This window comes from Micromys minutus, assembly GCF_963924665.1.
Source record: "Micromys minutus genome assembly, chromosome: 8".
Lineage (NCBI taxonomy): Eukaryota > Metazoa > Chordata > Mammalia > Rodentia > Muridae > Micromys > Micromys minutus.
The window spans coordinates 21,560,410-21,576,553 of NC_137977.1; the positions used below are offsets into that span (position 1 = coordinate 21,560,410).

Below are 16,144 nucleotides of genomic sequence, written 5' to 3' on the forward strand. Positions count from 1 at the left end.
ACTCATCTGTTTATGTTCCTACTGCTCTATCCTGGGCAGCCTTCGGAGACATGGGCCAGCCCAGATCAACAGCTTCTTCCCAATAAAAAGTCCAAAGCTATAGCTGAAGGCTTTGTCTTTAATGCCTTTAAGTCCTCACCTGAAGACTATTCATCTAGTAATACATCTGTGTGGAAGTGTTCAGTGATTCCTGCCTTTGCTCTTTAAAACCTTCCCACATCAAAGTTAGCTTGTGTTGCTATGCTGGTTCAAATGAGAATGGCCCCCATAGGCTCAAAGGTTTAAATAACTGGGCCTCAGCTGATGGAACTGTTTGGGAAGGATTAGGAAGTGTGAACTGTTGAAGGTATGTCACTGAGGGAGGGTTTTCACATTTCAGTAGACTCATGTCATTCCAAATGTGTTCTCTGCTTCAAGCTTGTGGATCATTACATGAAATTTCAGCTGCTGTCCCAACACCATGCCTACCTGTTGCCATGTAGTAAGAGACCCCTACCCTTCTGAAAACCATAAGCCCAATTAAACACTTTCTTTCATGACCATAGATGCAAAATTCCTTAACAAAATGTGCAAACCAAATTTCAGTAACACATTAAGATTATACATTATGCCCAAGTGGGCTTCATCCTAATAAGGCAAGGTGGGTTCATCTTAAATAAATCAATAAATATAATGTAACATATTCTTGGGTTTCTATTGCTGTGACTAGGCACCATGACCAAGGCAATTCTTATAAAAGCAAACATTTAATTGGCATGAGTGAGTTTCAGAGCTTCAGTCCAGTATCATCATGGCAGAGTGCAGGCAGATGTGGAGGCTGGAGGAGCCAAGAGTTCTACATATTGAACTGAAGGCAGCAGGAGGAGTCTGTCTTACCAGGAAGGAGAATGTTCTCTTCTGTACTGGGCAGAGCTTGAGCATAGGAGAGCTTAAAGCCCACCCACACAGTGACACACTTCCTCTAACTAGACTACACCTACTCCAAAGATGCCACACTTCCAAACAGTGCCATTCCCTGTGGCCAATCATTCCTATTTGGGTCAAGCCTTCAACCACAGGAGTCTATGGGGGCCAAACCTACTCAAACAACCACACCACATAAACAAACTCAAGAACTGAAGCCATACTTAATGATTTCAATAGATGCTTTAAAATATATAAAAATTTTAAAAAGCATTTGCCAACATTCAACCTGCCTTCATGATAAAAGTTTTGGTGAGTTTAGGAATATGTGGAACATATCTAAAAATAATAAAGGCTATACTAGTCAACCATAGCCAACAATATATTAAATGAAGAAAAACTGAGAGCACTCCCTCTAAAATTAGGATCCACACAAGACTGTCCACTCCCAAAAGTCTTGACTATAAAACTAGACAAGAACACAATGTAAAAGTGTACCAATAGGAAAGGAAGAAATCAAACATCCTAATCTGCAAATTATGTAATTATTTTCTTAAAAGACCCTGCTAAGTCTACTAGAAAACTCCCAGACCTAATAAACACTTTTTCTCTAAAGCTCCAGTGTCATTAACCTCATTCTGACATACAAGAAACAGTTTCCTATAATACTGTCTATACGGACAGAATCCCCCACATACAGTGTCCTGTGGTCCATCTGTTATTGTTTCATAACTAACTGTTATCCCTCCACCTAGTACTTAAACACCTTGTGCACAGAAGTCTCCCTCTTATTTTGTTATCACCAACAGAAACCCTGGTACAACTAGGCATACAATTATCTCTGAATAAATTCCAGTATGGCTGAGTTCACAAAGTTGTGCATGCAATTACAGACACACAGCAATGTTTCCTATCAGTCACCCTTGCACTCAAAACCTGTTTCCAAATACCTATTCAAGAACAGATTTTTAAAGTATCTAAAAGGAAAAAAAAAGTGGCTTTCTGAAAAATTTAAGGGAATTCTGCTTATCCTCCAAGTACCCTTGTAAAAAGCAACTACATAGGAAAAAAAAATCTAAAAATAATCAAATTGATAGTGAAGTAATGGCTATCCGGAAAACATCCACCAGCCCATCTGAACCTTCTGACAGGACCGTTTTGTCATTAATCATTCCATTCATTCACATCTCAAATGATATCCCACTTCCCAGTTACCCCTCCACCAGCCACCCATCCCACATCTTCCCCCCTTTACCTGTACAAGAGTGCTCCCACCCTCACCCCACTCTCCCACCCCACCGCTCCAGCATCCCCTTTACACTGGGGTATCAAGCATCCACAGGACCAAGGACCTCCCCTCCCACTGCTGTCAGGCAAGGGCATCCTCTGCTGCACATGTATCTGGAGCCACAGATTCCTCCAGGTACCCTCCTTGGATGATAGGCTAGACTCTGGGGAACTGGGTGGTCAGACCAGCCTATGTTGTTCTTCCAATGGGGTTGCAAACCCCCTCCTCTTCCTCGGTCCTTCCGCCAGCTCCCCACCAGGTTCCCTGAACTCTATCTGATGGTTGGCTCCAAGCATCCAATTCTGCATTGGTCAGGTGTTGGCCGGATTTCCTCAGGACCTGCCACACTAGGTTCCCTGACAGAACCATATTACCTCTGTCTTCTCTCCGCACCTCCTCTCAGGCAATAAAACTGGTCCCTGTCGGCAGGGTTTGGTAGTGCACATCTTTAATCCAGAGCAGATTAAAGCAGAGGGAAGCAGAAGCAGACAGATATCTGTGAGTTCAAGGCCAGCCTGGTCTACAAAGCAAGTCCATTGCAGCCAGGGCTCTGTGACACAGAGAAACCCTGTTTCAAAAAGCAAAGCAAAACAAGAAAGGCCAATAGCCAGTTTTTACTTTTTCCTTCTACAAGGAACTGTAGGGATTCAGAGGAAAAGCAGAAAGGCTTTAAAAATAAAGACCAAAGGAAAAGTCCATGTAATATTACTCTTAAAATAAATTACTCTTGACTTCTCAAATAAGATTAAAAAAAAAAAAAGGACAAAAAAATCGACCTGCATGACAGTGACTATCACTCTGAAGAGAAATCCTACATAGTAATCTCGTAAGTAAATTTAAAGGAAGACCTCACCAGGAAACGCCCACACCTCACAGGTAACTGGGACAAGCCATAGATCTAAGACCTTATCAGAGGAATGTGGCTGAAGGCTTTGAGGCTACAGGAAACAGGCAGGGCAGTGAACCTAAATGCTTTCAATACATTCCTGCCCTTGCCTTCTGTGATCAGCTCTCTGCCTCTCCTTTCCCCCATGCTGCAAGCAAGAAACTGGGGGGGGGGGGGATTGGGGCACCAGCACAAGAACAAAGGGGTCTAGGCCCACATTCTGAGCCCTGCTCCCCCACCGGGAGACTTTGACCTACCATTCTAAGTGAACTCCTGTTGTTATAACTTAAGCCCCTTCTCCATCTCTCTTCTGCTCTTTCAGGTAGGCTTTCTGGAGGAAAATTAAGTGAGGATGGGTAAGCGTGTGCGGAGGGACACTCAGAGGAATAACTGGTCTGCAGAATGAGGGGCTGATGTAAGCAACAAGAAGAAATGAAGTTGAACGAAAGGTTTTTGCAGCACTGCAGCACTACCTAGATTCTGGGCTCTTGACGCCCTCTCTCTCTTTACAAAGGAGGTTGCTGTAGCTCACACGTCTACTGAGACTTTCCAAATGACCAGGTAACTGTGGACTTTAAAAATGTATAATCTAGACAAGTTCATAAAGCTCACACCATGCCAGGTTCAAGACCCTAAGAATTTGCTACGATTTCCCTCAGTCCCAGGATATCTGAGACTGATTCCACAAAGCCATGGCTGTTCCCTGGGTTTTAACCTGCAACCCTGATAGTAATCCCACAATTTCAGGGTTGAAAGCAATGCTGAGGGGGAAAAAAATGTGTTCACATTGTTCTAAGCTATCTGTGTCATTTCATTAGGGAGGGAAACAGTACCCCTCTCCTCGCTTAGAACAATTCCCTAGCAATTCCTCGGTATGCTTCAAGGCAATAGGCAAACACTACATACATATATAAAGGACAATTCTTCTAATATTCTTCACCTGTAAAAATTGCCAAAGAAAAATAATTCATCAAATACATACAAATAGGCCTTTTCAGTCCTTGTCCAACTGATGTACTGTAAAGGACCAAAGGCAGATCCTTCACAGAATGTAAATAGCAATACTCAAAGCTTCCACAAAAAAAGCCTGAGGAATCTAATTCAATAGTGGCACTGTGCCTGAAGTCGTCCCCTGGCTAACATTTGGTGTAGCATCAGATATCATGTGTCTCATATTTCTCTACCTTGAAGATGGGGGGGACAGACAGACAGACTGACTGACCGACAGACAATAGCAGTGCACCCAGGAAACTGACAAGAATTGGTTTCTCAAAATAGGCATGATGTGGCACACCAGTAACCCCAACACTAGGGATTATAGACACAGGAAGATTTCCCCAAGTTCAAGCCCAGCCTTGTCTATATAGTAAGTTTCAGGCCACCCAGGGCTTGCTTCAAAACTTAAGTGTTTAAATATCATGTTTTCTTTTCCCAGTGCACCTAGCTCACCAAGGAACTAGAAAAAAAATAAATAAGAGATCAGAGGAACGGAGCTGAGAGTTCGGAAAAATACTCATAGTTACTGTCGACGGTTGTTTGTTTGTTTGTTTGTGCTTTTTTTATAGTGGGGTCAAAACAACTCGAAGCAGGGGGGCAGGGAATCTTAACAAACAGTTCTGAGACAACATAATCGCATCTAAAAGTAAAAAAACAGACCACAGACTTTAGACTTACAAACCTTTAACAGAAACACAAGAGAGTATGTTTCCATCCCTTGTGTTAAGCAATGGTTGCTCAAACATAATACAAACAGCAGGAGCCACAAAAAAAAAAAAAAAAAAACCATAAATGATATTATCAAAACTGTAAAAAGATTATGTCTGAAAAGATTCTTCTGAAGAAAAGACAGAACTGCAGTCAACACCTGCAAATCAAGTATCTAGTAAGATGTACGCACAGGACATGGTTTAAAACTCACAATAATAAGGAACAAATAACCTAGTTTTTCAAATTTACAAAGACCAATAGGCTTTTCACTAAAGAAGATATGCAAATGAATAATAGGAGAAAAGATGCTGAACTCACTAGTCACTGGGGAAAAAGGAAGATCAAAACAATGTGAGAGGCAGGCAAGAGAGTTCAGTAGGTACAAGTGCTTGCAGCCAAGCCAGTGACCTGAACTCAGTCTCTGGGACTCACAGCAGAAAGAGCAGATTCCCAGAAGTTCTCCTCTGACCTCCACACATGGCCCGTGGCATACACACAATACATGCACACAATACAACCACAATAAAGAAATGCGATTTTTAAAAACGTTAAGTGTACGATACCACCTAGTATAGGATTGTAATTTTAAAAGACAGATAATAAAAAGTAGTCAGAAGGAGGTGGCGCAGCCATTGTGGGAGCAGCACAAACTTTTGTAAGCTGTTCAACCTCCTCTGTTGGACATATATGAAGTAGGCAGTAAGCTATACGTAGACGAAAAAACTCAAGTATAAATCGTCACAACAGCAACATTTATACTGACCAAAGGTGAGCCTAAGCCAAAGCCCATCAACCAGAAAAAGGACACGGACTGTCCAGTACATCCAACGGGGGCTGTCGTTTAGCAATAAAGGTGTCAAGTACTGGCACACGCTACATTATGAATAGGTCTTTAAAATATCACGTGAAAATTAGTCTCTCTCTCACACACACAATCACAAAACCACTTCTAGGAAATGTCTAAACTCTGCAAGTAGAGAGGGGTGAGGGATGTCAGGAGTCGGCTGCTGATGATCAAGATCTTCACAATGGCCGCCGTGATGGCTGCATAGTTCTACATGCTTTTTAAAAACATGGGATTGTACATTATAAATGGGCATAATCTATATCTCCTTTTAGAAGCTTCTTGTAAAACTAATATAAGAACTGCAAAGGCCGTTCTTATTACACACATATGCCCAGAAAACCTAAAACAACCAAAGGGGGGCTGCCCTCTACAAACTCATCAGCTTATATCTAGGAAGAGGTACATTTCACTGTTCAGATTAATCCACTCACCACGAATCCAACAATGCTGACCATTCCACAGTGACCTGACTGGGGAATCCCATAAAAGGGGGCTGGACCCCTCCCTGGAGGCCTTCCAGCCTGCTATCAGCAGCTACCACCCATGAGGCCCGTTGTTAAGAGATTCACACGCAACAGCTCAGGACAAGGCAGAGAGCTTGGCCCTAACTTTACAGTCAAGGATGAGCACTCGAGAAGGTGGCTCGGCCATATTGACAGTGTTGACACATGGGGAGGAGACTGGAGACAGATGGCCTATGTCAGAATCCGCAGCCTCATTCCCACTGTATCCCTTCCAGCAAGGTGGGCAAGAGAGCAGAGAAGCATCTTCAATGAATCCCCAGCTTGATTAGCATCCAAAGAGGCCTCTGGGATCCCCCCTGGGAAGTCTACAGGAAGGTGACCCCAGAGCAGCGAACTCCATGGCTTCTCTCAGTCAGGGAGAGCAGAACTGAGCTCTCCGGGTAGACAGCTGAATAGCAGGAATGTTAAGCGTCCATAAACGTGGGTTCTACTGGACCGCAAGACCAGAATGAGGAAGTAGCAGAGGAAGAACAGAAAGAAGGGGGCGGAGGAGCGGGCTACTGAGCACAGTGGAGACTAGACAGTCAGATATCAATGACTTGTCAGACCTGCATATCTGAGAAGCAACAGCCTCCATTCCAGCTGTCTGTCACACCATCACGGCTACTCCCGGATGCTCGACCAGTCGGACCTCGCATCACCCTACCTCAGTCCCAACTTCCTCACTACCTGTGCTGCATTTCTGATCGCTCACTGCGCGGACAGTGGGTGCTAATGCCCTCGTGACTTCTCTTCTGCCACTACCCCAACCTCTTCTCTTCCTGTGTCCCAGCCTGGTGAGCAGTTCCACTCTCCGCTCCCTTCCCACAAGATTCTTTGGTCCTCAATGACAGAGCTCCTGCTTCAGTGAGGAAGTGTGCTAGCTCACCCTGAGGGGATCCAGAGTCAGAGAACGAAGGCTCGGGCAGGTCAGATACACCACTCTCACCTGTTCTGTCTTTTCCCCTTTGCCATCTTGAGAGTCGCTGTGTCCTGTGGGCTGTAATCAATAATCAAATGGTTCTGGCGATAAGGAGGAGGTGTGTATATTTGGCAATATGCTAGACTGGAGATACACTTACTTTCCCAGAAGCACTTTCACCAGCAAGCTTGCAGGTGTGGCATGAGGCTGTGCTGTCATTTAGCTCCAGAGACAACAGGTACATCTTTAGAGCAATCAGCCTTACCGGACTGGGTAGGGCTGGAACCAACTTCCTCCCAGGGTCAATGGCTTCATTGAGATCAGCTGAGTCAGGAGTGAAAAGGCCCAGGGGAGGTTACTGATGGCTCCCAACAGTGTGTTCTACCTCTTGGGCCACGATCCTTACATGTCCACATTCTTGTAGACCTTACCGTTTCTCCTCCTAAATATCTTACAGATGTTACTTCCTCTCCCGTTCTACCTTGCTGTTGCCTTCAACCTTGTCCTTCTCTGTCCTCAACAGCTGCTCAGATGTGTGGCTCCAAGCTACACCTCTTAGAGACACCTCAAAAACTCATGTCACTTATGGGTAAAGGTGGGAGGCTTTAACATTATAAGCAAGAAGCAAGTATGTTTCAAGAGTAAGAAAGAGCACCCATCAGTAGCTACCACTTATTTAATATCTTTGATCTTACAAGCCTAAAATCCCCCTCTAGGATTTCCACAAGCATCCTAAGTGCTTAACATGTCCCTCGACAGATAGATAAGGAAACTGAGGCTGGCTCAGGGAAAATAGGTGTTCTTGTGTGGCAGACAAGACATGACCATGGGGAGCACAAAGATTAGACGCATTCACACAGCACCCCAATCTATACAGCACCCCAGATGGGAGGCTGGCCTGCGTGTGCAAAGTGTGAGCCCACACGAAGTTCAAAACAGTGGGGACGGGAAGAAAGCCAGTTTTGAGAAGTGATATTTAATGTAGCAAAGGGCCGAGACTGTCTCTCAAACTTGCTTCTGAAAGGACAGGATGGGGAAGACTTTTGATACGCCACAATCTCTGTGCTTAGCTCACAAACCTGGCCTTCAGGCAGGTCACCGTCTGTGTGGAAATCTGGCCTCTTGTTTGGTTTCGGTTGGTTTAGTTTGTAACACAAATCTCAATGTGTAGCTCCTGGTTATCCTGGAACTCACTTACGTTGACTAGGCTGGCTTGTTAACTCGCAGCAATATTTTTGCCCTCTGCCTCCTGGTTGCTGGGATTATAGACATGCACCATTATACAGACCCAGCTGAACGTCTGACTCCAGACAGGACCCTCCATACAAAGCCTGGAACTCCTGCCCCTGACTGTGCCACACCGGGCTCAGAAGGCGTCCTTTGTAAAGCAGCAGAATTTGGTTTCATTCCTTTCCAGTCTCAACTGACTGACCCCCTCCCTGGGCATCTGACCTCTCTGCTCCAGTGCTATTGTCCCAGTGGGCTAGGATGGTCCCGACACTCCCACCCAGCACTCCCTAGTTTTCCCAGCCTCATCTTCCTTGTTCAGACTTCCTCTTGGAGTGCCAATCTCCTTTGCCAGAAAGCAGACTTCTCACGTTAGAAGAGCAGCCAGCCCTTTCAAGCCTGCAGCCTCTGGAGGAGCCATTTCAGCCCTTGGGGATCTATCTCTTCAAGAGTATTTGGTTACAGAGAAAGGTCTTAACAATAGACAGCATTCAGGAGGAATGGCTGTTTCACTTAAAAAAGAAAACAAACAGGAAATGCATGCACAGCTCACGGGGGTCACAGGAGTACATCTTTTTTTTTTTTTTTTTTTTTTTTTTTGAGAATGGAGCAGACTCTCCAAATTGTGCTGACACATTTCTTGCTTCACAAAGTAAACTGACTGGTTCCTGAACTTAACACACCTTGCCTTTGCCTAGGACATGTGATAACAGGTGTCTATTTAGTCTTAATATCTGACATTGCAAACAAAATGCACAGCTAAGAACATGATGTCAGTTACTGAAAAGCAGGTCAGGATGGCCAGGAGCAACACAGATGAGCTTTACAGGGTCTAAATGTCGAAGGTGACCTCTGCCAAGCAGTCTCAGACAATCTGTTTTTGGTTTTCTGGGGTTTTTTGGTTTGGTTTGGTTTTGGGTTTTTGTTTGTTTTTGTTTTTTTTTTTTTTGTTTGTTTGTTTGTTTTGTTTTTGCTTTTTTGCTCCCTCACCCCCACCAACCCAATATTTATTAAGGCTGAGAACCAAATCAGGTTTCTGTAGCTTCTAGAAGAAAATGTGCAGACGAGCTCCCTCGATATCTCAGTCCACACTGGGACACTACCCAGCACTGTTCTCGATACAGGCAACAGGAGACTTTCAGAGACTCGTGAAATCTGTCCTTCTTCTGAAAGACTCAAGTTGGAAGAAGAATGTGGCATTTAAAAGAGAGGGAAAGACTTAAGACCTGAGAGGTAAAGGCAGGAGAAGAATCAGCAATGCATGAGAATCCTCAGGTGCAGTCACTCTGAAGCCAGCCCGGATTACACTGAGTTCCTGGCCTCTCATTTCCTCCCCACCCCTTCTACAAGAAAAAAAAAATGGTGTGACTCATGTTTTCTGCAACAGCTGCCAATCAGCTCCTCAGTGTGTCTCCTGCACTCAATCCACCGAGTCGTCTCGCTCTCTGCCCATTATCAATATAAAAATTACAGTATCTTGGCAACAGATTTTTCACAGTGGAACTCACTTTATTCTGCCGTCTTTTCTAGTAAGAATAAAATGCCAAAGGAATGTCATTATCTATAGTAAAGATTTTCAATCTAGTCCATTCCAACTGGAGCATTCCATTCTTCCTTCCATTCAAATTATAGTTAATGAGCATCTATTACATGAAGCATACAGCTCTAGCTGCCGGGATCACAGGCATGGGCTCGCAAGCTACAGGAAGAGACGGATGAGTCCAGAAATAATGCTTGAAGTGGGTTGGGCACTGAGACAGAGGTCTGTGAGGTACAGACGGGTGCTGCTTAACCCTGCCTAGCCAGGTTCTGCTGAGATGTTCTTAGCAGATGAGACACTTGGTTCAGTCTTAAAGGCAAGTTCAGATGGGGGGAACTTTCTAGACAGGGATGGTCTAGACAGGGATGGGCCCCTACAGAAGGGAAGTCAGGAAAGACAGAGGAACAAGGTTAACAGTGGGTATCTTGCAGAGGGGGAAATTGAGCTTCTGGGACAACAAGTTTCTTTCTAATGCTCTGCATTCAGTTTACATTACAGGAACACCATTTATATGTAACTTATAGGATCAGTTTCTTCAGTCTATGTTTGTGTGTAAGGAAACACAAGGGCAATAATCAAACACATAAAATCAGTAGATTTTCTTCTGGGGATTCATGGAATCCCTATCTCACTGCCAAGTTAGTTTCAATGATGTAGTCATCACACCAAGAAAACCAAGTATCCCAGTGTTCATTCGGAGGACCAACCCTTGATAAAATAAAAATACTCATCGTCTTCAGATCTGCGTAGCAAATCTAAGGCCCAATCAAACCTTGTGACTTTTTCCTCTGAAAATAGTTCGTTCTCCAAATAACCACAGTACAGACAAAGAGTTTGAACCACATTCAAGTTTTGCTGAAAGGACACAAGGAGGCACTCTGCCTCTCCTTGCTCAGAGAACCACAAAGGATCCAACCAAAGTTTCCCAAAACAAACATTGCTCAAAAACTGAGGCCAGCTTAGGGGAAGTTTTCCTTGACTGGTCTAAAGAGCCAGTAGTACAGAGCAAACAGCTAAGGGCTGTTTGATGCTGGCTGAGCACACATCCAATAGCTTTCAGCTTACATAGACCGGGGTCTCTCAGTCACTGATTGGACTCCAGCAAGGGACTGAAGAAAAAGCATTTTCTGCCCATCAAGTGAGGTTACCGATAAAGGAAGAATGCAAATCTCTAAGTAACACCAAAATGGATACAAAAAAAATCTCACCCTTTCATTTTCCTAATTAAGTTTTAAAAGAAAAAAATTTTTTTATTTAAATGATACTTTTTTGAAAATATAAGATGTGCAACTATTGTCCTTGTACTGAAATGCTTTCAACCAGAGCACAGTTTTGTTTTTTATTTTTCCCGATGAAAAACCTTCACTTAAGTTATGGAAATTCATAACTAACTTTTCAATTCACAATTTGGTACTTAAACAATTCCAAAGACTATCTTTCAATTGATATTCACAAAATAATGTTTTACCAGGCTTCTTCCACATGTCTACATTTAATAGCTACAGATAGTCTTCTAACTCATAATGCATTATCATAACAAATTCAAGGCGTTTCTCTTTTACTGTCTGTTTATTTTATGTGCACATGTATACTCCTGAGTGTATGTGGGTGGGGTCTATGGCAGTCAGTAAAGGGTCCCCCAGAACTGGAGTTGCAAGCCACCATATGGGTTCTGGGAAATGAATGTGGTCCTCTGCAAGAGCAGTAAGTGCTCTTAACCATTGAGCCATCACTCCAGCACCAAAGATATGTCCACATAGGGATCAGAGAAAATTCCTCCTATTAAAATAAAACATAGCCTACATGTGGTGTCTCCTGCCTGTTCTATAACCTTAACTTAGAAGACAAGAGACAGGAGGATTGCCATGAGCTCCAGGTCAGCCTGAGATACAAGGTGAGAACCTGATAAAAACAAAACAAAACAGAAAATATGTAAGTACTTTTAATCCAAAATGAGTGCTCCTTATTTGTGCTTTTAATAACTTTATTTTCATGTGTGTGGGTGACTGCATGTATATAATGTGTACAGTGTATGTGCCTGGTGCCCTCAGAGGGTAGAAGAAGACATCAGATCCCATGATGGTCTTCAGTTGAGAATAGGGGGAAAAGGGAATCACAAAGCCTCCAAAAATACTTTTAAAAGACTTTCTATGATTATCATCATCATTATTATTATCATTATTATTATTTTATTATTATTGTATGGGTGTGCATCTGTGAATAAGGGCTAAGATATGTGTCGCAGCACACAGGTAGCGATTAGAGGACAACTCTGTATGGCTCTCCTTCATTTTTAGGTAATTGCAGGGATCAAACTCAGATCCCCAGGGATCCTGAAAGGAATCTTATTCCAAAGCTATCTCATCAGCCCTTAAGCCGGACTTTTTAAAAAAAATAAATAATTTTAGTAGATTTTTTTTTGTTTTAATTTCAGAGGAAAATGAGCTAAATGGTGCTGCTTAACTTTGTTTCTATTTCTACTTAAATTCTGAGAATACTTTGGTTAGTATAAAAATACCAAAAGGGGAAAAAAAGATAATTACATCAAGTACATAAATTTAAAACCTAAGACTTTGAAACAAAATAAAACCATGAAGTTCCGGGAGTACCGACCGCGTCTGTGTTCCGAGTACTGTAAACTGCACATAGTGGTATAATACAAATTTGGGGATCACTTTTTGCCCACAATTAATGACCAAGTTTTTAGTTTCTCAGCTCCTCTTCATCGTCTTTCTCACTTTCCTTCCAGTACTAACACGAGATGCATTTCCTAGTATAAAGCCTTCAACTAGAGTTAAATTTTTGTCGATTTTCCAAACTTTCAATCTCTGTCACGCTGCTGGCCTAAGCTCTTTCTCTCCTGACTACTCACAAAACCCTGAATCTTTCTCATCAAATTTTTGTATTTCTAAGGTCGGAATATGTCGGCATTTCTTCTTTGCTTTCAGATAGAGATGTACAGGCCTCTTCTCGCTTAGAAACACTCAGACCTTCCATTAACGTTGATTGTACTTATCAATGGCCAAGCACCAAGTAAATTACTACAGAGATCATTGTATAATGGCTATTGAATATTGGTTTTAAAGTTAACTGTTAACTTGTGAACTAAAGTAGAAGTTAAATTTATCTAATTAACATACATTAATCAGGACAAAAGAGATGGCTCAACAGTTAAATGCACTGGTTGCTCTTCCAAGGGATTTGAGTTCAAGTCTCACCACCAATATGGCAGCTCACAACCAATTCCAGCTCCAAGGGATTCAACACCCTCTTAGACATGCACACAGCAAAACACCAATACACATAAAATAAATAAGCATCATTCATATATACACACACATATATATATAGTGACTGCATCTATATGTCATAGCATAGGCAGGTTAAGAGAATGTTTTTAAGTCAATTATGAATAGCACACATGTTCAGTGTTTAGGTATTTACATGGGAGATGCTTTTACAGACCTCATACTACTGGTTAACAGAAACACGCTGACCTCAGTACAGGCCACAGGTAGACAAGTCCTAACACACACATTTTTAAGAAGGCATAGTAGTTGCAGATAATGTGGTTAACTCCAGCAGACAACATCTGTGTCACACACATACACACACACACACACACACACACACACACACACACACACGGACATCAAAGTCAGCGTGGTGTGCTTCTGTGACACCCAAAGGGGCCATGCCTGTGGTGGGAATGATTCCTTCCAACCAGAGCCCGCTTTAGATACTGCTTAGCTGCAGGGCCCTCAGCCCAAGTAACAGCACCTTGAAGTTGTTCTGCGTTTGAATCACTCACCGATTTCCCGACCCATGTTTAAAACAAGGTAAATGCAACGGAGTTAGAAGATAAGCGTGGATCAGGATTTCTGACTCGTGCTTCTTTAACAAACTTACCTCATTTGATGCCAAGCCTTGGCTGCTCTCCTGACAGAAGAGTCTGCTCTACACGGGAGCTCTTACAGATGACCCCGGATCCAGAAGGATCTCCTTGTCTGCTTAGCATCTGATCATAACTTAACCTTCTCTGACTGTTTCCACCCCTACTCCAAGGACTCTGTAGGTATCACCAAGAACTGGCCCCTTTTGTTGTTTCGATCTTATCTCAGCCTGTGCTGTTCACATAGCACACCAATACATGCCCCATTGTATCCTATAGTAAGTGTTTGGCTTTCTTAAGAGTGTAAGGGGGTGTGTCTGAGAACAGGAAGAAAGGCTGAAAACATAAAATGAACACTGTCCCTACAAATATCGGTTTATTGCTCTTGGGGAAAAAAAACAAAAGATAAAAATCTGATTGAATTTTGCTTATTATAATTCCTGAGGAACAACATTCAAAACGACTTCCCAAAGCAAGGGGTTAAGTGTTTCAGCTTAAGGTCATGTTTGCCTTTCTTCTGCAAGAGACTTACACCCATGAAATCCTAATTCTGGATGTCCAAAGTGGCAACCTCCATGAAAAGGCTTCTAACCAGGAACGGTTTTTCTGTTGGGCATAAAGGTAATCAAGGCAGACGCCCCCAATGAAATGCCCAGAACTGACCTCATGAGGTTAACTTCTGAAAGACAAGGAAAGGGAAGAGGGCACTGGGAACTCTAACTCTATCCCCAGCTCCACAGCTGGGGCCTGGGGCGGGCCCTTGCAGACCCCAAGGCTGCCCTAACTAAAATGTAATTTAATACTGAAGGGAAAGGACAAACAAAACAAACAGATCTTCGGATCTCCTCAGTAGTTTCATTGCTGGAAAAAGCGCAGGTGCATCCTCAGGTTGTCAGGTACAAAAAGATGAACTCATTAAAATTAAGGAAGCGGGTCGGTGCAGCTCACAGGCTTTCTGTGGATTCTCTAGGCTAGAAGCAGCAATACATTTTTAATGACTACAAAAAGGAGCAAACTGATTACGGATTTGCACTGTGAGATGCTTACTTAAATATGGAGATAAAACCAGCTCTCTTGCGGGAAGGAAAAATTGTTCTCGGGGCAAACGTAGCATTTCCCAACTACAAATCCCTACAAATCCGAGAAGCACAATCACAACGACCTGATTAATGTTTCAACGAGGGAGGGAAATGGTTTGCTTTCCCCAAGAACACTATCAGGGGAAAGGGCGTTGGGGAAGGAAAGCTTCCACCTGCTCAAGAAGCACGCCTCCAGCACCCGAGTGGGGTGCAGCCTGTCTGGAAGCCGCGAGGGACCTAAGAGCTTCTGAGGAAGCGGAGGGAGGGTTGGGGGGGCAGAGTCTGTCCCCGTCCTCGGATCTCGAATTGATGCTGGAAGTTGGGGCGTCGAGCACCCTTCGAGACACCAAAGTTACTTTTCTAAGCAACTCCAAGTTAGCGCAGCCCGACAGACCGCCCTCCCCCCTCTGTTTGAGGCCGGCGACCCCTGCCTCTCCTTTCCACCGATGGCTGGGCTGGACCGGTGACAGCCTGAGACAAAGCCGCGGACCGCGCCCCGGGCTGTGCTTACCTTGATGCCCTGCTGCTGGGTGGTGAGGGTGAGCTTTGACTCGTCCAGGAGCAAAACTTCGCAGTAAAATTCTTCCGGAACAGCGCAGAAACAGCCCATGTCGACTGAAAGCGTCTCCAGCCAGGCGAGAGCAGCGACCGCGGCGCCCTCCGCCGCCTCCCCTCAAGCGCGAAGCATTAATTTATTGTGCGCGAGTAGAGGGCGAGACGCGCGGGTCTGGGTGGAGCCCCCGCGTAGGGGTGAGGTGTGGGGTTCTACGGTCGAGCCGAGGGCACCCCGAGAGGCTCGGAGGGCGGAGGCGGGAGGGCGAGCACGCCTCGGAGCGTCAAGAGCCCAGAGTGGCCCGGGAAGCGTCCGCAGACCTGGGAACCGGGGCCGGCGCGTCCCCGCGCATCCTGCGGCTGCAGCTCCTCTTCTGAAGACTGGGGCGGCGACAAGAGTCGCCTGGCTAAGGTCAGCCGACCAGAGACACGAAAGGGGTGGGACGTGCCCTCCAGACCCTCCCTGGGCTCTGACGCCCCTCGGAGCTCCGCAGCGCCAGCCCAACGCTAGCACTGGAGCGATTCCCCAGCCGCAGCTCCCGAGTCCCCGCCGGGCGCGCACTTCCAGCGCCGACCCCGCCCCGCAGCCCCTTACAGGGAAGGCAGAGCCGAGAGCGATCAGCTTCTCTTTTGTGTCGAGGGTGACCAACGACTCCCAGCCTGGGACTCCGGGCTACCGGAAAAGGTCACCACTCCTCCCAGCCACTCTCACAGCCGGGGGACCGACCAGAGCTCCTCGAAACCAACCCGGGGAGGTCAACTTGTCGCGGGCCGCAGCCTCTGTCCGAGGGTCCCCGA

The 16,144-nt window shown here is 44.7% G+C and overlaps 1 protein-coding gene across 1 annotated transcript in view; it reads right to left on the minus strand.

Annotated features, from left to right (window-relative positions):
• Positions 1 to 15,868, minus strand: part of EPB41L4A (erythrocyte membrane protein band 4.1 like 4A) — a 192,934-nt gene extending 177,066 nt beyond the window's left edge. Inside the window, exon 1 of the mRNA XM_080920217.1 lies at positions 15,306 to 15,868. Within this exon, the coding sequence (XP_080776343.1) occupies positions 15,306 to 15,404 (99 nt within the window). The 5' untranslated portion in view covers positions 15,405 to 15,868. The remainder of the gene's footprint in view (positions 1 to 15,305) is intronic.
• Positions 15,869 to 16,144: the final 276 nt, after the last annotated feature.